General features: G+C 41.8%; 1 protein-coding gene across 2 annotated transcripts in view; it reads right to left on the minus strand.

Annotated features, from left to right (window-relative positions):
* LOC129325419 (ranBP2-like and GRIP domain-containing protein 3) overlaps positions 1–24175 on the minus strand; it is a 58466-nt gene that overhangs the window by 9919 nt on the left and 24372 nt on the right. Inside the window, exons 16-22 of one of the 2 annotated variants that reach the window (XM_054973045.1) lie at positions 23877–24059; positions 23408–23491; positions 21756–21891; positions 21370–21467; positions 16431–20853; positions 14812–14889; positions 6097–6261 (exon numbers count right to left, since the gene is read on the minus strand). In XM_054973045.1, coding sequence (XP_054829020.1) covers positions 6097–6261; positions 14812–14889; positions 16431–20853; positions 21370–21467; positions 21756–21891; positions 23408–23491; positions 23877–24059 — 5167 coding nt within the window. The remainder of the gene's footprint in view (positions 1–6096; positions 6262–14811; positions 14890–16430; positions 20854–21369; positions 21468–21755; positions 21892–23407; positions 23492–23876; positions 24060–24175) is intronic. The other variant, XM_054973046.1, reaches the window with a different exon arrangement.

The raw sequence follows: 24175 nt of genomic DNA on the forward strand, positions 1-24175 counted from the left end.
GCGTACCTCTCACTTACTGCACACTGGTGGGAACCTGATGACCTTCAGGGTGGGGGTGGATTGCCCAGCATCAGCAAGGGAAAGATCGGAGACCACCAGGCCAGCGAAAACAAGGCTTTGCTTCTCTCCAAGGTTCTTGACAAGGCGCACACAGCTGAGAACATCGCTGCCAACTTAAAGAGGACGTTAGTGGACTGGGTAGATGAGGGTCCAGTCACCATGGGATTCATGGTGCCTGATGGTGGCACAAACATAAGGGCAGCAGAGGCAACAAAGTCATCTCTGGACTTTCAGAGTGAATGAGCTGAGCCCTCTTTGTAGCCTGCATCATCTGGGAGTTTATGAAGTGAGGAAAAACGCTCTTCCCAAGACTTCAAAGTTAAGTAGAAAACCAGCAGGAAAGTAACAGTTGATTCACTGGGATAGGAAGCATCAGAGATAAATGTTATTGGAAGCAGAGAACACACACCATGTATCACAGAGGAAATCCAGAGAAGTACCCAAATTAAACTAATGTTAACTGAACTGCACTCACTGCAGGGGTGGGTGGGATTATAAGCCATGTAATGTGTTGTAATATTAACTTAACTCTCCTCAGTGCAGGGCTGGAAGGAATGGTTGATGTTATGTTGTTCTTCTGCTGTTAACTTTCCTCAGTGTAGGGGTGAGTTAAATTATAACTGTACAATTTAGAACTGAGCAAGTAAAAACTATTATTTGGCATATATGGAATTTAAAAATTGTTATATTGTTAACTGACTTAACTTTCCAAATTGCAGGGGTGAGAGGGACACTGGCTTATGACGAAGGCTATTACTGAACAGAGAGAATCACTTGGGTTTTCCAAGAGTGTCTCACAGCCAGTTTCAGCCTGATGTTGGTGGAGGGAGGGGTATAGGATCCACCTTTTGCAGCTGTGCTCAGCGAATGCCATCGTCTTGTGCTTGTAGCTGGGTACTGTTTGGTTCTGTTCTATGGTGTTTCCCCACTGGCTGATCCCCACTGCCTGGCTTCTGTGAATGACACTGGTTCTTTTGGGCTCAGTTGCAAGAGTGTCCTTTGCTTCAGTTTGATTTGAGTGGAATGGATTAAAGTTGGTTGCCTTGAATCATGTTTGTTATGAGGGGGCATTCCCTTGCTTGAGTTAAGCTTCCAGTTGCATGATTGTATAGTTATAAATTAACTCTCCCCTGCACTGAGGAAAGTTAACAGTAGAACAACAGCATAACGTTAACAATCCCTTGCTTCAGTTTAGTTCTTGGGGTGGACCATTCCCTTGCTTGAATTTGCTTCTAGTTGCAAGACTGTCCTTCCTTGCTTCAGTTTGATTTAGGTGATTCTCTGATGTGAAGTCGTTCCCCTTGTTTCAGTTTGGTTGTGGTGGGGATTCCCTTGCTTCAGTTTGCTTCATTTTGATTTGGGTGAATATCTGGTGTGATGTTGGTCCTCACAGGGAACAATGGAGAGTGGCTGGCTAGCCTTTTCAGGGGCTGCTGGGTTTTTCGGGAAGGGGGGGTGGTCATTGTGGTTCTGTTGGGCTTCCCCAGGGATGAACTTACATTTAGGTGCATGCCTTGGCTGTGGCCTCCCTGCCCTGTGCATGTGTGTCCCTGGCAAACAACTTTTAAAAGTTCTCATCATTGGGAACAATGGAGGAGTACTAATCAGCCTGATCAGGGGGTACTGGTTTTTTAGGGGACTTCAGTTTGGTTCTGTTGGGTTGTCAGGTGTGGAGCTTGTATCCAGGAGTATGGCTCTGGACATAGCAGCCTTCGGCATGTGTTTCTGTAGTGGGAGTCAGCTTAAGATATTTTTCCCACAATAGAAACAAAGGGAATAGCTGGGCCACCTTTTGGAGGGCCATGAAGTAGCTCCCTGGTGTCCAATCTTCCTGAAACTTGAGGGGCGGTGGTATCTTGAGTGGACAGTTAGGAGTAGGTTCCCTCCAAATTTGGTGGATTCTGGTTGCAAAATGCCACCCCCAGCCCCCTGGACTGCTCCCATAGTTTTTCCCATAGGGAATAATGGAGATTGGGTTTTCCCAAGATTGGGTGATTGAGTGGAGAATGGACAAGCTGACAATTGGAGACTGGGTGGCTGGGGGTCACCTTCTTTGGTCCAATTTTCATGAAACTTGGCGGGTAGTTAGAGGGCAGTTAAGAGTGGGTCCCCAAATTTGGAAAAATTTGGTCAAAAAATACTGCCCCCTGGAAACTTCCAAATTGAGTTTCCCATATGAAAGAATGGCTAAATTTTACTTAATTTGCTTTGCATTAACCAAACCAAACTGGAAAATCAATTTGGTGTTCAGGGAATACTGAATTCCCCCCCCCCCAATTCAGTATTACCAAATCAAATCAACCATTTTTTTTTCAAGCGCACACTCCTACTTACTACATTCCACCACAGGAGCCCTAGTAGAGAAAATGGCAGAAGTAGCCATTGCTCTGGTGGAATGGGCTGAGACCCCTGCCCTAAGCCCTTGTCCCTTAAAGGTCTACATATGCACATTATTATCCAGAATGCTATAATTGATTTTGGGACTTTCTTGTTCCAATGTTATGTCCCTTTCAGAAATAATAAGAATCAGACAGTCTAACGTGGGAGTTCTTTTTATATATGAAGTGCCCCTCTGACATCCAACCTGTGCCACAGAAATTTTTCTTGGCTATGTAGTTAAGATGATATGGCGAAAAAATCTTTTGGAAGAAAAAGATCAGTTCTTAGTATCACTGACTCCTTTTTGGAAGGTACAGAGCTCTTTTCTTATGGACAATACCCCTAATGCTAAAACTGTCTGCGCCAAACTTATGGTTGGCTAGGAGTAAGGCAAAGACAAGACAAAGATTTTAAGCCTATAGGAGTAAGGTTCAAGGGATGTTTTGTGAGGTGTTACAAAAGACTTTGGACAGATTCCTCGCTGGGAATCTGTGTTGAACTGGGATATTTTTGTCAGTTGTTAATATTTCTGAATCCCTCCCTTTTTTTGTATGTAAAAAGGCAATGATATCCTGCCTAGATGAATTCTAATGAAGTTTTATCCAGATCAGCTGTTCCATTACAGAAGGTGGCCCATGTGTAAAGGTATGTTTCTCTAGTAGCTGACCATGTGGTCTGAAACATATCTGTGATTTCCCTAGCTAGATCAGCTAGTTTTAAGTCATTTTGCCCAGTCTCCATGCCTTCAAGTTTTACCCAAAAAAGGTCTTGGTGAAGCAAACAGGGTCCTGGCTACAAACAGATCGTGTCTGATCAGTTCTCATGGGTCCATTATTGACAATGGATGTATGGGAATGTGTAGGTAGGCTTCTTTGAGATCTAGCAAATCAAGATAGTTTCCCTTCTGTTTTGACAGCGAATGAAAAGTAGGGACCCCCTATATAATTTTTGTTGATTTATGCAGATAATGAGGCCAATATTGCTCTCCATTCTTCTGACTTTTGAGGGGAACTATAAGGAGAATAGGAAATACACCCTGGAAAAATTGGTTTAGAGGCACTGATTCTATAGCCCCAATGTTCAGAATAAATAAAACAGTGTAGTGGAAGCTCCATAAACTGTATATTGTATCCTACTTCCACAATGTATAAGAACCCATGAACTGTGGTAGTCTCCCCCCCCCCCATTTTTGACAAAAGGCCCCCGATCCTTGAATCCTGCAGAGGGCTTTTAACTCTGTGAACTCATGTCTTGTTGTTTTTGAAAAATTCTCATGTGGAAACTAGACTAGTAATTTGAAACTGCCAACCAGATCATGATTCCCTATTGTCTTTGCCCCTGTTGGATTCAAAGGGCCTAGACTTTATCATTTTTTGTTTCAATGAGAACTTTGTCAAGTGATCTTTCTTTGAAGAGCACCCGACTAGAAAATGTTTTAGTGGTGAGGTTACACTTTGATAATGAGTCTACCTTCCAATGTTTTAACCAGAGGACACTCCTTACAATTACATTGGACCAAAACTGAATGCTGTGCTGAGAAGCATCTGAAGCTAAATGGGCAGCTCTACTGATCTTTAGTAAAGACCTGTTAAGAGTCAAGAATCTGATTCAGGATGTTGTAATAGGCTGACTATACCAATTACCACTGCACAGGTAAATTTTTAGAGTACAGTTGATACATTAAGTGCTAATGAAGCTGCCTTGTGTGACTTTTTTGAGGGCAGATTCATTCTTCCTATTTACCGGATTTTTAATGCATTAACATCTTCTTGACAGCATCGCGCCCAACTGAACAGTCACCAAGGAGATACCAACCAATAATATTGTTTTGATCTCTTATGATATCACCAAGTAAGGTGTAAAACTTCTCGGTGATCAATTGCAGGGTAGACCTGTAGCTTGACATGAATCATTCAAGATGTAGGATCTCCTCAAAATGCTCAGGAAAAGGAACAGCCAGTTGATTGGACCTTAAGATCCTGAAACATCCACGGTGGACGAAAAGGTAGCCTCTTGTTTTTCCTCGTCTCTACAGGATAATAGAGGGTGTCTGCCATCTTTTTAGAAGTCTCAGAAAAAAAATTGGTTGGAGAAAATCTTGAGAGTCAGACTTCTCCCTGGACCGCTCTGCCTCCTCCTCAACAGATGTTATCTTAGCTGAGGAGTTGAACAATAGCTTGTCCTCAATGTCAGATTCCTATATCCATGAGTGAGACTTCCCTCTCTGCATGGATCTGAGAACCTTAGTGGGGTGAGGAGGGATTGGAGAACGTAAGTCTCTCCAGGTTTTTTTGAAAGGCAATGGCACTTTGGAAACGTCTATGCCTGAGCTGTTCTTTTTAAAGAGAGGGTGAGGTGGATGAATCTGGTGCAGTGGACAGGGTGGGGCTACATGTGTGAAGACACTTAGGTGTTTTCATATGTGCCCACCGTTGATCTCCCTCCACCAAATCTCTTGTTAAATCCTTCTCTTCCTTCTAAGAGTTTAAGTTGGACCATGAAAACTGTGAGGGAGTGATCCAGGCAGATTTCTAAGCTTGTGTCATCCAATCAGTAAGAGGCAGTCCATGAAGAGTGGGAAGAAATGGCATGCCTGCCATATTTGCCGTCCCCATTGTTACTGGTGTCCCTGAAATGGCAGTTTGGGGTTGCCAGCCAGAAATAACTCCGAACTTGGGGTCTTGGTCAGCCAGAAAAAGTTAGAAGGTATTAGGGCCATGGGAAGGCTATCAAGTTACCGCCCGTGTGGTTAATCAGTTGGCTGTAAAGGAAGAACTGACTCAGCCCTGAGGTGTGAGTGCCGCTATGAAGCCATTCCTCTTTGCCCTTTCGTTGTCTTGTCAATGCCCCTGATTGAGTCAATCCTGGCAGCGTGGGCGAGGATGATCTACTCAAGGAGGTAACAGAAGTCTCAGAAACTCCTGACTGTTGAGCTGTAAGGCTTGCGGCTCCCATTTGCCTTTTCCCATTGCCCAAGACCTCGGATGGGGATGGCATTTTCTTCACATGATCTTTTCTCCTCTTAGACACAGGATTCTGGATCTTTTTTGAGAGAATATTTTTCCATTGTTGCCATAATTCTGACTGGCTGATAAGGAAAATTCGAAGTAGCTCCTTCTTCCATTGTCTTTTCATTTGAATAGCTAGAGCTAAACTCTATTGTACTCCTGGAGTGGCTGAGCTATTCAAACTGGAGGTACTCCCTCACTCTGTCTCTGGGAGGCATACACAAATTTGTAACCCTGTCTGAAGCGACAGGCAGCATGGCCTAACCAGTTTGGATGCCTTCCCTCACTGAAGGAGAAAAGAAGTTATAAGAGAAATACAGGTTCAACCTAGAACAGTGGGATGGTTAAGGAACAGCAGTTCAAATAAAAAATTCAGGCTTCGTGTTTTATGCTGCTCTCTATGACAAGCTGGGGTCAGAGAGAAGTCCTTGTAATCTTTACTTTACTTCTTACTGTTTTTTACAACTTGAGTCATAAGAAGTCCTTGTCATCACCAAGAACAGAATTATTGCATAGTGGGCATTCAACAGTAAAGTTGTCTGAACTTACAGGGACAAGGTACAAAGGACTTTGTATTGGATAGGACCAAAAATTTAATTTTTTAATACAATCCTACAAAATGTACGATTTTTTCGGGAAAGCTTCTTACCATCATCATCACTACTCAGATAACCAGGTTTGTTCTTGTAGCAGAAGAATGTTGGTGGCAATTTAAGGGAGTCTGCAAGAGCTCTTTGTTCAGGAGTAGGTGTTAATTCATATACAATCAATACATCATCTGAAGTAACGGTATCTGGTTCCTTCTTAATCTCAGCTATTGAAAAAATACAAATACACATGAACTGTCTGAGCAAGTTTAAATCAGCAGTTGTTACTTTTAACACTAAAATATTTACAGAACAGACACATTGTAAGCATAGCCAGTGGAAGACATTAAGCATCAATATTTAAGTCAGACGAATAAGATGGAAAGCTTAGTAGGAGAAGCAAAAGACGCTTGACCAAAGTCATGCCATGCTTTTTATTAGACAGCAACTTCTGGTCATAGCACATTTCAAAAGAGTTAAGAGCACCCTGGGATCCGATGCAATGATTTTCTGCACAAACCAAAAGCTAAAGATTAGATTTACACACTAACCACATTTATTTTACTTCTGATCACTTCTTTCAAGAATTAAAACTGTCCAAAAAGAATGTTTTAAAGTGTAAAAAAAGGGGGGGGGGGAAATTGCTACATTTTTAATCTTGTTTCATCTTCGTAGGTTGTTAGTGTTTTTCATTTTTTTGATAATTTGACTGGAAAAGTGACTTAAAGATAATGAGCTGGATACAAGGATTATTATCTTCAGTTGGAAGAAGATCCCTCATTTATTAAAAAGAAGCCTCTGAAGCCAACTGGATGTTTAAAAAGTTAACGTTTTGAAACTTCTAGAGAATTACAAATCACGTTTTACCCAACAGACATGAACTGGAACCTCAGGATTTGGGGATATTTTTATCATAATAAAAGCTTCCTGGGATGATTCACATTCTAGCTTTCAAAATTAATTATTGCATTAATTAAGTGGCATATTTGCAAGACTTGTTTACCTGGGCTTTAAATAGGGTATGAACAGCAGGCATCTTTTGGGATAAGGGTGGTATCTGGAGGATTTTTACCTTATTTTAACCTGTAATGTTTTAATTATTATCTGTAAACCACATGAGCTGGGGTACAAATATTTAAATAAATGAAATATGCAGTCATGATTAAAAAGAGCAACAAATATACAACCAACATTTGTATATCCCATTTGTTTCAGCCATAGGGTTTAACATTTGATTTTAAAACATTTTCATCCTGTCTTCCCATCTAATTAGGGCCCTCAAGGGAGTGAGAACACTTAAAGACACTCAGCAGGTAAAACATGAAAGGATGGTCATAAAGGAAGCATGAAATGAAACAAGCAAGTCTTCACATACTGGTGGAAGACAATGATCAGGTTTGCCACCCTGTCTTGTCTCAGGTGTGGGGCCCTGAAGCTGGGCTCCAAAGATGTCTGTTGTAATAACGCTTAGGTAGGTTCATATGGAAGTATGGGGTCCTTGAGCTATGCAGATCCCAAGCTGATCAGGCTTTAAAGATCAATCCCAACATCCTTAATTGGGCCCATAAGCAAATTTGGAGCTGGTGTAGAGGGAACAAGACTGGAGTAATATGGCCCCTACAACCCACTCCAGTGACTCAGATGTCTGTTTTCTTACTCACTAAATTCTTTAAGACACACAGTGTTTACTAGGGATGTGCGCTTCCGGTTTCTGATTTGGGAAGAATATCCAAATCAGACCCGATTTGTAAAGATTCAGGATTTCCAAAACGGCCCCAGCATACCTGGGCCATTTCGGAAACCCCGACTCAAAGATTCCCAGAGTTATTTGTATAGCTTCAGGAAGCTTTGGGGCAAGGGGTTGAAATGTCCCTCTCCATGCAGCAGGGAGGGAGGGGGACTCTGAAGGGAAGGAGGATCTCAGCATGACAAGCCGCGCCGAGATCCTCCTTCCCTTCAAAGTCTCCTCCGTTCCAACTGTCTGGAGGAGGGAGGGGGACTCTGAAGGGAAGGAGGATCTAGACGCAGCAAGCCATGCCAAGATCCTCATTCCCTTCAAAGTCTCCTCCGTTCCAACCGGCTGGAGGAGAGGGGGACTTTGAAGGGAAGGAGGATCTCGGTGCAGCAAGCCATGCCGAGATCCTCCTTCCCTTCAAAGTCTCCTCTGTTCCAACCGGCTGGAGGGCTGCAGCTGGGAAGTGGGGGGCTGAGGCTGGGGGTTGTGGGGTGTTTAAAGAGCCCTGCCGCTTGCAAGTGGAAGGTCCCTTTAAACTATCAGCTGGCAGGCAGCAGGGGGGGATCCCCACTGCTGGCTGCTAGCTGCTAGTTTAAAGGGACCTTTAAAGGACCAGGTAAGTGGGTTGGAGTGGAAGGGGGTACGTGGGGTTGAGGGGTGGGGTGAGTGGGGTGCTGGGGAAAACTCAGCCCCCTGAATCACCTCAGAATGCTCCGAATCTTTATGGAGCATTCCGAAGCGATTGAAATACCTGAATCCAAAGCGGCTTGCCACTTCGGGTTTTGGGTGTTTCCAAATGTTTTTCCTGCTTCAGGTAAACCCAAATATTTTTGGGGTGCACACCCCTAGTGTTTACCTTTCACAGGATGGTGCTGTATATTACAAGATTATTAGTATTCTCTACTGATACTAGTCACCCAAATGCCTTCACTGCTCCAAATGTTCAATTTTTATACGGAGACCTTAAAACCCGTTTATGCCTACATAGAGAACAACAAGAAACCCTCCAGCATGTCTTCTTATTGTTAATGGCTTTTACTTTGCTGTAGTTCTCCATAGAAAATAGGCTTTTAAACACATCTATCAGTACTACCTTAACAAATCTGTGTACACAATACCAGAAAATAAATAGGGTTATTTTATTCTTGTGATAGTTCTTTGAATGGAGCTTGATAAAAACTGCAAAAAAAAAGACTTAAGCCTTTCTGTATCTGAAATACAGGGGACAATGTAAACAGATCTCCTGACATACACATCCATGCCTTCTATATACTGATTTCCTGTATCAGAAGTCCACAACATCTACTCATATTGAGAAACAAAGGCCTTTGTTATTATCTTGTGTGAACACGTTTGCATCATGAAGTTCAGTAAGTTTTACCACCAGCAGCAAGCAACAGAACTGGGTTTCTGAACATTTCATGTCATGTTCTAAATTGCATGTTAAAGGTTTAGGGTATGTTTATATTTTAAACTGCTGGTAAATCTTATTAAGCCCAGAGTCAACTCATGATACAAGTACATTCAAGCAAGACAATATAAACATCTTCAAGAATAAATACATTGTCTGCTAAAATTGCTTTCAGAAAGTTGTCGAGCGCTTCCCCCACACTTTCAACTCCTTTTCACTTCAGAATAGCTACAAAATTCTAATGACACTGAAAAAGACAAACCACTTTGCTAGACTCAAATTACGGACTATTCAAGTCTGTTTGTTGGTAGTTAGATAACAAGGGAAATCGGTCAATACAATACATTTTAGAGCACAGAGTCATCAAATAAACATGCAAAGTGCATAAAGTGTTTTCATGCACATTAATTATATCAGTATGCATGCGTTTCAAATAAAAATCAAAGACAACTCCTAAATGAGCATTAGAACGAATCACTCTGGCATTCCACAAAATGCATGGTTCAGTGAACAAAACTAGTATGTTCGGTTCAGTTTGGCAAGGCACATCAACAACTAACAAAAGAGGATGTTTTATAAACAATATATTAAAATTCCAACTAGCTAAAACCAGCTTTTACTGTTCTAAATTACGTCTAAAGCATTCTCATGGATTTGGCTGATGCACCAGGGCAAGCAATGATAACGGCACAATTTTCCAGATTAAAGCATTACTCTGTTTAAGACCCTCTGGACACCAACCTGGACTCAAGCTACAGTGAGCTCAGTGCAATTTCTGAACAAGCATGCACAAGATCATGCTGCAAGTGGCACACCTAACAACAATACATACACACACACACAGGGATATTATGATCAAAGAAAATGCTACTATTTGAACTGTTAAGTGCTTGGTTCATACATTGCTTTTTCACACTTCCTTTCTTAAAATGCAAACACAGAAGTAGCCAGGAAATAGCAGAGGATGACAAAATAGGGTGGATCCTACCCTTATCTTTCTGCTCCACTGAGCAAAAGTCAAAGCCTTACTCCAGCTTAAGGAGACTTTCTCCAACTTTGGCATCTCTTCTACTGGAGAAAGGTTCCTTGGAGGATGGTTGGAGCCACCCTTTTAGTGACAGGTAAGAGTTACAGTTGGGAGCCTGAGGCATTCTGCTGATTCCCCAAAGCCTGACCATTGCTCAGTATCTGAAACCTACCTATGTGATAAATTCTCAAAGAGCACAAGGCACCCAAATTGACAGAATTTAAAAATGGAAGGAAACTATGAACAGGAATGTGAAAAAATAAAACATTTGGCAAGAAAACTTTTCCAACTAAGAAACTGTCTTATGACTCTTTAAAGAAATAAGCAGTGATGCTTATGAAGTTTATATCTTGAAATACAAACTCCAACTTGAAATTGTGAGCTTAGACTCATTTAAAGATGGGCTTGAGACTGCACTGGGACAAGCCAGCATCTCCTACCTCCAACTGCCCTCCCTCACTTAACAATCCTTCCCTAAACTTACCTCAGAAAACATTGGCAAGCCTCCCCCACTATCCATGCAGAGCTACAACCTACAGGCTGATGAACAATGCTGCAGATTCAAACAGTTCTGGAGCATCTTTGGTTTCCTGCAGGCTGTGGTTCAGCAACAGTGCCGTGTGAAAGGGGTGGGGGATTGGGGTGTCCATGACATACGATTAAGTTTACACCACTTTTTTAAAAAGCATCTTGGCAAACATTAAAATGTAATGTTTTCTGCTTCTGAACACCTGTCAACAAATGCTTATAAAAACGTGCATGTACCGGTGTCACCAACTGGCCTTTATAGGATTACCTGCTGAGAGGACCAGAACTCCCAGCTTCCCTTTCCTGTGTTGCTGGGACAGCTTATTTCACTTGCACACCAGTGGGGACTTGCCGTTTCCCAACTGACCACGCCCCTTCTTCTGGAGGTCATTTTAAGTAGCATATCTGAACAGTAGAGGTCTATACAGTACAGAGAACTAGTAATAATAATGATAACAACATTCGATTTATATACCGCCCTTCAGGACAACTTAATGCCCACTCAGAGCGGTTTACAAAGTATGTTATCATCCCCCACAACAAAACACCCTGTGAGGCAGGTGGGGCTGAGAGAGCTCCAGAGAGCCATTCAAAATTACAAAGTAAAAAATTACCATTAAAAAAAAATTACCAAAAAATTACCATTCAAAATTACAAAGCATTTATTAAAAATAGCAACAGACTGAATAAGGAATCTAGAAGGTGTAAACATGCAATTCCTCTGTCTCGCACTGTGTACGTACGTAACTGATCTTATTCTGAAGTTACAGTGTTCTAAAAGCTTCCCATTGCTTTGGTGACTTCATTCAGGCAGGAAGCCCTATATGGCAAGAGTGGCCTTCAGGTAGAGCCCAGGTGTGAGAGCTCCTTCTCCCTAGACAGAATCAGCCAAAGAGATCTTTCCCCTCTGTGCCAACCCCCAAGGGTCAAAGAAGACTTTCCTGAAATCTCCAGGAAAATATATTCTAGCCTCTCCCACCTTCCAAGTCTCTGTCCCCTTCTAGGTGTCAGCTAACCATTTCATTGTCTCTGGCCAGGGAGGCCATTAGTATTTTTTAAATATTGCAGGGTGAGGCTGGAGGGCAACTGAATCCCCCCCCCCACTTCTTGTTCTCTGCTGAGAGAAAAATTCTTAAAATTATAAGTGAAAGTTTTGAACAAGTCCAAACCTCCAAATTAAAATGTTATTTCTTCACAGTGTTACAGATTATTTTGAAGAACTTTTTTCCTTGTAGACTGAGGTCCAAACTAGTTGATATGAATTGAATCAAGGTTTCCCCAACCAGAGTATGTTATTTTCACAGACAGATGTGATGATACTCCTATACCACTTTCCTGCTCAAATCGCTACAGGGGTGGCACTATTTGGCCTATTGTGGGACTGCAGCTTCATAGTGGGGTGCACAGCCCCCACCCTAGCATTTTCAATATGGGAAACAGTGAGGGAAGGCGGAAGCTCTTCTTCGTTCTAGATCCTGGCTGCGTGGGGTCGTTCCTTCCTTATCATTATGTTTGACTGTAAAATCAAATATTGGAGTTATTATGAACATCTCTTCAGTGGGGAGGTCAAGATCACTGATTGATATACTACCTGCTCGAGTACTCTGCAGGGGTGTGCACTTGGGGTTTCCGATTCGGTGAAATGCCCTTCTCCCTGATGCTGCACTGTGGCAGGGAGAGGGGCATTTCACCCCTGACTCAGCCACTTGTCAGGGGTTTCCCTGACAAGCGGCTGAGTGTAGCCTGCCAGGGTGAAATGCCCTTTTAACTTTTAATCCATTGGGTGATTGAGTGGCAGCACGGCAAGTTTAAACTTGCTGCACTGCCACTTATTCACCCAATGGAGGGGAGATAGAGGAATTTCCCCGTCTCCGCTCCATCGGGCAAAAGAGGCAGTGGCGGCTGCAGCATCTCCCCTTCATCAGGTGAAGGGGATGGAGGCCCAGCAAGTTTCAGCTTGCTGGGTCGCTGCTTTCTCCTTCACCAAATGGAGGGAAGATGGAAGAATTTCCCCGTCTCCCCTCCATCAGGAGAAGGGGAAAGCGGCATCCCGGAAAGTTTAAACTTGCCGCGCTGCCACTCAAACATCCAACGGAGCAGAGATGGAGGAATTTCCCCATTTTCCCTCCATCGGGTAAAAGGCAGTGGCGGCTGCAGCAAGTTTCAGCTTGCTGGGCTGCTGCTTTGTCCTTCACCAGACGGAGGAGAGATGAAGGAATTTCCCTGTCTTCCCTCCATCGGGTGAAGGAGGCAGCAGTGGCCATAGCAATTTTAAACTTGTCGCACCACTGTTCATTCACCTGATGCCAGCTAGGCAGGGGGATCTCTTTGGCATCGGGTGAAGAGGAGGCTGCAGGGCAAGTTTAAACTTGCCACACCGCTGCTCACTGATCTGTTGCCAGGGAGATGGGGGAATTCCCCCCTCTTCCTGGCATTGGGTGAAGAGGGACCTGCCGGGGTGGGGGGGGGGAGCTTCCATGTGCTCTGAATCTTTATGGAGCATATCGAAGCAACTGAGAAAGCCATTTTCGAAGCGGCTTGCCACTTGTTTATTTCTGACTTTTTTCCCCGCTTCGTAAGGTACAAAGCAGGAAAACCAAATTATTTTTGCTGCACACCCCTAGTACTCTGTGCCTGAAAGGAGCCTCAGCCAAGGCTGCCTTGCCCATCTTATTATGCTCAACAAAGGTGGGAAAGGAAGATAATGTGGTTGCCCTGCATTGTTCATCAACAGGGATGCCAGATGAAAAAAAGCTGTTGATGTTGCCCCTTGAACGCAGGAAGGTGCAAACCTTCATATGCCTTTAAAGTATATTGCTGAATCCAGGAGGCAATCGTAGCCTTAGAGACTCTCTTTCCCAATGTGTGAGTACTGCGTGACATGAGCAAGGCACCTGAACACTAGGGCCATCCTCTTGACATAACAACGCAGGACTCTGCAAACCTCTAGCTTGTGATACAATTTTTCTTTTCATGTACAGGGTTTGGACAAAAAGGGCAATATGACATGCTGGTTAACACAGAACGAAAAGCTGACCTTAGGAACAAAGGACTGGCTGAAAGGTGCATAAATGCTTCCCTCGCTGACAGAGCTTGTTAGCACATTTGATGCCTGAGCAGGCAAAACCAAAGCTTCAGATGTTGCCAGACCTGGGAAGAGTGGAAGGGAAGAATCCCTGGCTAACTCAGGCCAATCGCCATAACCCCATGCCTGGGGTGATGATGACTTGGCATGGTTCTGAAGTTGTGTACTGCAAAGAATCCAGCTTTGAAGGAATCTTGGCCTTATTCCTCTTGGTTGCTGCAGCTAGAAGCTTTAAGGCAGCTGAAGTGGTGAGTGATTTTTTAAACTGCCTTGGCCTAGTTAACAGAGAAATAAGTCTTTTTCACTTTCTCTTTCTTCTTTTTGGCCTACAAGACAGAGCTGGCTAAGTGAGTCTTGCCTGGAGCCGGCAGGGCAATAGACTGGGGAAGAGGACCCTATTGGTCCTCTTAAGGATCAGCTTAATCAGTGTAAGCCCTGCCTTGGAGAGAGCAGGAGGCATTCTCAAAGGAGGATGACTGCCCCCCGACTCCTGAAGGAGAAAAAACAGTCCAGCCAGAGAAACTCTTGCCAGGTCAGACGTAACTTCTAGTTTGGACCTTGTAAAGCACGAGAAACTAATCCAGCATCTACGCTGGTTTCTCAAATAGCCAAAGGCTCTGGAACTTTCCTGTCCACATTGAGTCCCACAAACAGAATTGTTATTTATTTAAGTAATTTTGACCCTGCCTTTCCATAAATGGGATCTGAGGAGACGCTTACAAAAATTAAGATCTATTAAACTTCTCTGAATACTGAATCAAAGCAAGCTTCAAAGTCAATGGCTAAGCACTGAGATACAGGAATTAAGCTATCCAGAGGGACTCAAGAGCCAGTTTACCACCGTAACAACTATAAAGTCAGTCACTGCTATTCTCCTCAAGCATGCTTGTTAATTGGTCTACACTTTCATACCACTAAACAGCCAGTTACTTCGCTCAAGTTAAGAGCTTCCAAGAAGTGATATAACACCACAGTCAGCGCAGTGAAATACCTTTACTACCAGGTGGAGAGGGAGATCCGCTGGTCCAAAAGGCCATTGGGTTAGATTTAAAAAGGCTAAAGTTTAATCCTAGAAAATAAATTATGTGATTTAAGTATTTGATTAATATTCCTCAGTGGGCAAGGGCTACTGCCAAACAAGGGTACCACTAGATGCAGCACTTAAAATGGAGCTAGTAACAGTCACGTAACTTTTTTTTGCTATTAATACAGGAAATAAAATTTGACAATTCTTTGATTTAAATTGAGGCAAACAATGAGGACAATACAAAAGATTCTACTAGGATTAACACTTGTGGACTTTCATATTAACAAAAGTTGAAATATGAAATGCATGGAAGATGACGAATTCTTCTTCCACATCTTTCCTTTGCTCTCAGCCTTTTAAGGAATTTGCATTTTCTGATGGCAAACATCCAATCAACTACAGGTTTTTATATAATTAAATGGAGTCTGCATACATTTCCCCCCCTTCACACTTGAAGGTTAAATTGCAACCTGGTATGAGCTCCACATAATCCAATCAAGACTGCAGCACATCTTGCACAAAATGCCTTAACTTTATGACTAGAAGCATCTTTTTTCCTCCTCTTCCTTTCCGTTTTCTTTCAGCACAATTAAGAAATCTGAAGAGTTTTACATATTATTTTATGATATTTTGCTTGGTCCTAATGAAAGCTACTACACACAGCACGTGTTTTTAAACTCATCAGTGCAACCTAATTGTATTCGTATTAAAATATAACATTCCCAAAATCTAACAAGCAAAGCACTACGATGACTGGAACACCATCTAACTACACACCAATCCCTCATGCCAAAAGCACACACGTCAGCCAAATGAAGATATCCAAAAGAGAACTTATCTGAGACAGGAGAGCACCAGATTTGCCTCTTCATAAGGAAAATATCCCAACTGTTAAGCACAGCTAGGAATGTATCTGAAGCCATGTTTGGATATCAAGATGATTAGAGAAATCAACTTATTATCTCTAACTCAAGTTTTTGTTCATTGATTTTAAGTAACAAGAAGCCAAATATTGCTCAAGTTTTAGAGCCTTCTTTGACCAGTTTGCAGCTTCAATATTTGTACTGATCAAGATTCTATAATATTCAGATCATGTCTTTTTAACCTCAAAGGCAAAGCCGAGTCTATGTGGATAGTAATGATGAGCATTCAAAAGCTTCAGCTAGTTTGGCATACTGTATTGTTTTAATTAATTTTAGTAACTTTTATAAACTGTGATAAGGGACTTAATTGTTTATTAGTCAATGTTTGGTGAATTGTGACGACCTATGGCTATAGACAATAAACTCTTTTGATCTTTAATTAAGGTTGTTAAAATCTATGAAGTTATAAACACAGACATTCTTCCTCAAAGAATCTTTAAGGTCACAACGGGTTACTAGATTTAATTATTTTTTCTATTTTCCTCTTACTGGGAACTACATTTAAGTTTACAACAATAGAGATTTTAAAATTGTATATTTATAGATCTATTTTAAATTGAAGTCTTTGTTTTGACCTATTAAAATGGGTGGGAGCAGAAACACTGTTAAACTACAAACAGTTCTAGCTAACAAGTGAAATGAATTTTGAGAAATGCTCACCTTTTTCTAGTATTTTAAATGAAAAGTTAGAAGGTCCTTCCATTTTGGAGGTAGCCGTTTGGACATCTTTGCCATCACAGGTTTTCCAACTGCCACTTTCCTGATGTCCATCAGCTTTGCAATTTACAGCGCCAAACACGCTCCCCTGTTCTTTCTGTACTGTGGTTTGACACACTGAACTATCACTTTGGCTCTTGGGAGGAGCATTAAAACTGAAACCAAACAAAGATCCTGTTGCTGATGTATTTCCAAAAGTGAAAGGCTTTGATTTCTCATTATTAAAAATACTTTTGACAGATTCTGAGCCAAATACAAATTTGGGAGGTGAAACCACTGCTTTTGTTGGTGTCTCGGAAGGAACTGGAACGACTGATGTTTCTACTATTTCGTTAACTGTCTCTTGTTCTGGCTCTGAATCGGTTCTCTCCCTGGTAGTTTCTTCCAGTATGGCAACAGCAATTTTTCCACATGGAGACTCCTTTGGAGTATTAGCACGTGAACAGAGTGGTTTGATTAAGGTGTCTTTTTCTTGAGCACATCTTGCTTCCTCAAAAATTTGCTTAAAAGAATCGGCAACATCTTGCAACTTAAATCGTACAGCCAAGAGCTCTACTTTTCTTTCCCCATCAGCAAAGTCACATGCAGTCCACACCCATGCTCTCTCTGTCCCCTTCATTTGCTGGATGTTCATATTTGGGGTTATTCTGTGATTGGCACAAAGCTTTAACACTTGATCTCTTCTCATGACTATACGAACTTGTTTCGTGTCATAATTCTGCAAGATCTTTATATCCCCAATACCTCTTTCTTTCCACTGATTAGCATCTTTGTCGTATCTATAGAGTTTGGCTCGGTGACTGAAGACAACTTGCTCATTTTCCTCACCACTTGTTACTTCTACAAGGTCGGGTAAAGGTACTACTGGTTCAAAGTACTGAGCATCTCTTTCATCTTCTTGGGTAACATCTGACTCCTCATCTGTGCCTATGGAAGTCCTGCTTTGGTTGTGCTTGGAAGGAGACTTTGAGGGACTCAGAGCAGATTTGAAACTAAAATTAAACCCTGCTGTAGACTCTCCAAACCGGAACAGATTTTTCCTCACAGGGCTACTAGCCCGAGGCAATGTATATACAGAACTACTTGTACCTTCATCCAGTACTTCCCCGCGCAAGTCATAGTTGTCCCACTCTAAGGTAGGCCCAGTGCTTTCAGCATGCGGTTTTATAATCAAATCAGAAGCAGTGTCTTTATTTTCTTCATCTGCAAGTTTAGTTTTATCATCCGTCAGAAAGGTTTTCAGATCTTTCAATCCGCTTTTCATTTCTTCTGCTTTCTGTATGAGCTCAGCTGTTTTCCCAGTATCCACGAGTTTGTGTGGGGTTTGGAGTGGTATATCCAGCAGTAGCCTTTGACATTCTTCAAATTTTTGTTTGAATTCCTCAGCCTGCTCTGGAGTTTTGAATTTAGCTGCCAGCTGCTCCAACTTTGCATCACCATCAGAAAAGTCATTGGCTAACCACATCCATGCTTTGTCTGAGCCAGAGAGGGGCTTTAGGTTCATGGTGGTCGTAATCCAGTGATTTGCACAGACCTTTAGTACCTGCTCTCGACGCATGAGCATTCGCAGCTTGCCATTCACCTCATTCTTAAGGATTTTCAGGTTGCCCACACCCCGTTCTTTCCACTGGCTAGTCTCTGCATCAAATCTAAACAATTTTACCCTTTGTGAGTATAACACCGTCTCATCCTCTTCACCAGTGACAAGTTCCACTTTTTCAGGCATCTGGACAACAGGTTCAAAGTGAATGTCGTCACTATCTTCTGTTTTATATGCATCATCATCCTTGTCAACGTCAGCAGAGACATTTGCTTTGGAAGGAGTTTTAGCAGCCTGAGAAGAAAAGAGTTTTTCGCCTGCACCTGAAAATCCCTTAAAATTTGGATCCTTTTTACCAAACTGAAATCCTTCACCAGCTGATGTTTTTGCAAGATCTGCAAAAGTGAAAGTGCTGCTATGCTGGCCAAAAACTAAACTGCTGCTCTGTTTGTGAGCTGAATCCTGAGATTCTTCTGCAGCTTTTCCCTCGGAATTCTTTTCTTCAACGAGACTCTCTTCTTTATTCTGTTCATCTTTTGTGACATCTTTGCTAGGCTCTTGTATACCAAATTTAAATCCACCTGGAGGTACAGGCATTGAAAAATTAAACCCACTCTTTATGGGCTTAGCCTCTGCACTAGAAGGGATCTGAAACATGAAGGAAGATGACTTTTCTTGGTCTATATGGTGGCCAAATTTAAAACCTTGGTCTGAAATGCTACTCTTGAATCCTGTCCCCAGAGGTCCTCTGCTGGGGTCTGTCAACTTGCTATTGAAACCAAATGTAGGGGGTTGAGTATTAACAGGTAGGCATGGAGCATTACTACATGGATTTGGAGCCTGACAAGCTTCACAAGTCGATGAAGCAGCTTTATTTCGTACTAAACATGTACTGCAGTCCCATTCACCTTCCTTTTTCAAAAAAGCAGCCCCAAAGTCACTCTGTTGGACCTTTGGAGTATCTGTTTGGCCAAATTTGAATGTGGCTTGAGGACCAAACACTGGTGCATCAGCTCTACTGGGATTCTTGCAGCCAGTACAATGGGATACATGGGCTTCGTTTCTTATAGAACAGACCCTGCATTCCCACTGGTTTTCCATTTTAGCAGAAATGGGTCCAAACGTACTCTGTGCATTTTCAGTATTGGGTTTGAATGCCAAAGTAGATTCTGTTTGAGAAGTAGTGGCCAATGCTGCTTTATTAAGTGGCCTCAGACTCTGGCATGCTACACATTTCTGGGCATTTTCTTTATTTCTAACCAGGCATACGTCACAGTCCCACTGATCTTTCTTCAATGTAAACTGCTCACCAAACCCATGGGTAGTGTGTGACGCCAGAACTCCCTTATCAAAGGAAAAGGATGCAGGTATAGACCCAGTCGATGTACCTGTAAATGTACTTTTGGTATTAGCATTTTTGGTTGTATTGTTCATGTTAGAGTTAGAAACTTGACTGCTACCACCAACAGAGGATGTACCACTCTTAAAATGGAATGCAGGGGCCAGGATCCCAGGGTCAGGCTTACTAGATTCCTTTGCGTCTTGGGTTATTTCTCTTGATGACACAATATTTTGAGTAGGTTGTTCAGTAACATGTGGTCCAGAGTCCCTCAAACTTTTCTGAGCCTCTTGAAATTTGCTCTTGAACAGCATAGCTTCTTCCGGTGTTTTAAATCTGATTGCCAGTTGCTCAGGTTTCGGCAATTCATCTGCATAGTCCAAGGCATGCCACACAAATGACTTATCTGACCCAGCATTTGGTGTTAAAGTCATTTCAGGACTTATATAGTGATTTGCACAGATTTTCAATACCTGTTCTCGTCTCATCAGTAGTCTGATTTTGCCAGTTAATTTATGCCTCAGAATTTTCACATTACCAACACCCCTCTCTTTCCACTCCTTGCACTCAGTATCAAAACGAAAGAGTTTTGCTCTGTTGCAGAAGATTTCCTCTTCATCTTCCTCGCCTGTTTTTACCTCAATTTTATCAGGTAGTGGAACAACAGGTTCAAAATGGGGACCGTCATCATCTTCATCACCCCCATGGATACTTCCACCATCTGTATCATGACTTCGGTTTGCTACATCTGAACTTGGTGTACCAAACATAGGTTTGCCAAGATCTTGGAAAGTGAACCCATCTCCCTTAATGAAACCAGAGTGTTTTGGTTGGTTCTGGCCCATTTTTTCTGTAAAAGAAACGCCTGAAGTATTCTTGATACCAAAGCTGAAGATACTGCGCTGTCCAGTGGCATGTTCAGCAGCAAGCTTTTGTCCTATATAGTGATCCTCTTTTATAGGTTTATCAGATGTCAGGAGACCCAAAAGGCTATCGCTGTTACTATAGGATGCACTGTGGGGTTGTGTTCCAACTTGAGGTGATGAAAAAGTAAAATCCCCATCGTTAGATTTGAAATTAGAATTAAATTTGAAAGTGGTAGACTGAGTAGACTGAGCAGGGGTTATCAGTGAAGGAGGCTTTGCTCCTTCTGTTGGTATAGGCTGCCCAAAGTGAGGCTTCCCAAATTCTGCCACCTTTGACTCTACAGATCTTGGAACGGGAGGCGCTGTTGAAGGTTTGGTGAAATAGCCCGGCTCTGGGAGTGGAGGGTTTGAGTTAGTTGGTGGAACACTGTAATTGTAATAGTCTTCACTACCACGAGGAGACAGAATTCCAGTTGCAGGAGAATCAAAACGCAGAGGAGTACTATACATTTCTTGTGAAAACATACAAGTCGAGGTGCTCTGTAGTGGAGGAGTATGCATTGGCTGTTGATATGTATATATATGTTGCTGAGGTGTAAGTCTAGTCACATAGACAGGAGCCTAAAAACAGAAAAATATTCAGTTTTAGCCATAAAGCCTCTAGTTGTAGTTAATACAGGTTTCAATTTATATGTTAGGATGGAACGCCATATCACGTTATAAGAAACTATGGGCACCTGTGTTTTATCCCTAGCTGGGTCAGAAGTGTATTAAAAACACAAACATATAAATGTAGAGCTGGAAATCACCCCAAGGGTCATCTAGTCCAACCTCAGCACAACACAAGAAATTCACAGCTACTTCCCCTCCCCACTCCCCCAGATGAAGGCAACAAATCTCCAAAGTCCCTGGCCAGTTAAGAGTTGAAGTTTCGGTGCGTGCATTTAAACATGTGAGGGAGATCACAGGGTAAATAATTTGCTGGTCCATCTATTTTCACCTGTTTCCTTTTCCCTTCTTCCCATGCTAAGAAAGGGCTTGAAATGGTTAATTTAACAAAGTAACATAGCTTGCAAGTTAGCTGTTTGTATCTTTAAGTACAAAATCATACATTTTCAAATAATATTTATAGGTTACCTTTGTGGGAGTCACATTGGTGGCAGCTGTTCGTAGAAGATATTGGGAATTATAAGCTGGTGACGGGTTGTAGTAGACAGATGGCCCTGTTGTAGCAACTGAACAAGTAAAAGATAAAAGGTAAGTTTACTGGCACCCCAAACCTAACAATTTGTGCCACCCTTATTCCCTCCAGTTCTAATGCACAATCATGCAGAGATATGCTCGAGATCTCATTCTAAATATGTGGTAAATACAAAATCTAATCTTCAGATTTTGAATGAGACTTTACTGAATTCAGTGTTCTCTTCCCCTTCAAGCATTAACATTTTTCAATAGCAGTTTCCCAACATTATGCTGCCTCCACATAAAATCCTCTAGAGCTTTATATTCCACAACCTAGTTACCAGTTAATGGTGCTCCATGAAAGCTTTGAGCTCCCTGATAGCCATCTGACATCGTTTCTGCAGCATAGCTTTCAGCAGGCCAACGATGAGATGTGTTTGTATTTGAACTGTTGAGTTTCAGTTCTTGCATTTCATGCTGAGAAAAAGCGAGACAGACACTGTGTTAACAGCTTTATGGCAATATATTCCTGTTTTTCCCTACCTCCTCAACAGAGACAAAGGGAAAAGGAAGCCAAACAAGGAAATTTGCACTGTTTTATTAATACAGGCAACTTAACTGCTCCAAAAAGTTTTTAAAGCTCTGCAACTGAATGATACATACCGATCTTTTGATCAATAGGAAGCTGCAACACCCACAAACAGAGCTTGAATTATCTTCAACAATAATGCTTAAGACAGGTAAGGAGCAGCCGTTTCATAATAAAGCATCCACAACAATAAGATCACTGTTCTAAACAAGCCAAATTCAACATTTTATTTTCATCGTTTAAAACATTCTTGCATTGTATTACTCTTTTAGAACATTAAGCCTTCTAAATTATAATCAGCCAAAAGATGCGTTTCCTAGGGTCAAAACAAATGAGAAATTGAGAGATTCATGATTGATCTTCCAGGTCATTTAAAAGTTTAATTAAAGTTACATGGGGCCCCAATTTGGGGCCATATGAAAAAGGTATAAACTGAAGTTTTGCAAACAGAATCCCTTCTACAACTGCTATAGCTCGTAGGGGGGGGGGAGACTTGAAAAATGTCTCTTTTAAAGGGTTTAAACTGGTCAGGAGTGGAACGGTTAAATCCCCTCTATAAGGGGATTCAACCATTCTATCAGTGTGGCAATTTGCTTTTAAAAGACTAAAAGATATCTGACCTCACCTTTAGGTTGACCATTAGATTCTGTACTCTCGACAGGAAAAAAGACAATTATTTTCCCTTCTCTGGGGAAATTCACTGATGTCAGAACAGGATGCCTTGTTACAAGGTTCCAGCACTGTATGTAACACTACTATGAAAATCCTCCACAAAACTGAAACAAATTGGCCAATATTTATTAATATAGTAGCAGTGTTTTCAGCAATAAACGGAAGATCTACCCAAATAAAAATTCTAATAAATACCTATTTATATTAAACATTTACATCCTTGTCCCCAGAATTACTGCTACTTCATACTAGAGTAAGGAGAATGGGAAATTTGGAAGCATATTTTAAAATAACCAATTTCATCTAATTCAACCATGCTGTTCTAAGTATACTCTGATTATAACTCTGGAATGTTTATCATTTGGATATAACCAGGGCTTTTTTTCTGGGAAAAGAGGTGGTGGAACTCGAGGACTGCCCTCAGAGAAAATGATCACATGGCTGGTGGCCCCACCCCCTGATCTCCTGACAGAGGGGCGTTTAGATTGCCCTCTGCGCCGCTCAGTGGTGCGGAGAGCAATCTAAACTCCCCTCTGTCAGGGGGCGGGGCCACCAGCCATTTAACCATTTTCAAGAGGTTCAGGAACTCCGTTCCACCGTGTTCCTGCTGAAAAAAAGCCTTGGATATAACTTTCTTGAGCATTTGATAGCCATTAAATAAGTTAACTCTCTGGCCTACAACATATGGGCTCTGGCCTACAACATAGCATTCTGTGATTCCATTATATTTACCTTGATAGATTCTACTTGCTGACAGAGCATCTGAAGTAGAGATTTTTGATCCTCTGCCCAACGAGGAGGAGTTTTGGGCGAGAACTAAAAAAAAAAAAAATCAATTTTGACAAGTTAGAACATGTAAAGAATGGTGTTAAATTCTGCACCTCTTACAACTTATTTCCCATACACAACACCCATGTGGTGTCTGTATAGCAGGCTGCCAGCATGGCAACCATATACTCTCAATAATCCAGATCAAGATGCCTAAACTTAGCTGCTCAAGGTGAGAAATGACTGACCAGAAGTCTTTAAAAATCTTATCTCTGTAGAGTAGGGAGAACCAGAATTGTGTATGCACTCACACATAAAGCTTCTTCCTCTTGGATAACAAAACAATTTAATTTGTGCAAGTGGGAAAAGTAACCAGCTCATAATAACCTCTTCCACTGATTTTAAGTGCAATTATTATCCTTGTTTGACATACCTTGTAGCTTTTACTTGGAGACAGTGAGAACTTTGTGGGTGATGGAGTAGAGTGTTTAATTTCTGTTTCAGGTGGCTGGCTCAGGTCATTGTTTAAGGCAGAACGCCTTTCTTCACCACTGTCTCCAAGTTCTTGTATTACACCTTCCAACATCTCTTTAACTGTTTCTACAGATACTGGTAGCTAGAAGAAAATAAAAGTACATGAGTTTTTAAAGAACATAAAATTGTGTGCGCAGTCCTATGTGTGCCTGCACAGTTGCAATGAAGATGAACTAAAAGAAAACTACAAGTACATGA

The sequence above is a fragment of the Eublepharis macularius genome, chromosome 3 (genome assembly GCF_028583425.1).
Source record: "Eublepharis macularius isolate TG4126 chromosome 3, MPM_Emac_v1.0, whole genome shotgun sequence".
Taxonomy (NCBI): domain Eukaryota; kingdom Metazoa; phylum Chordata; class Lepidosauria; order Squamata; family Eublepharidae; genus Eublepharis; species Eublepharis macularius.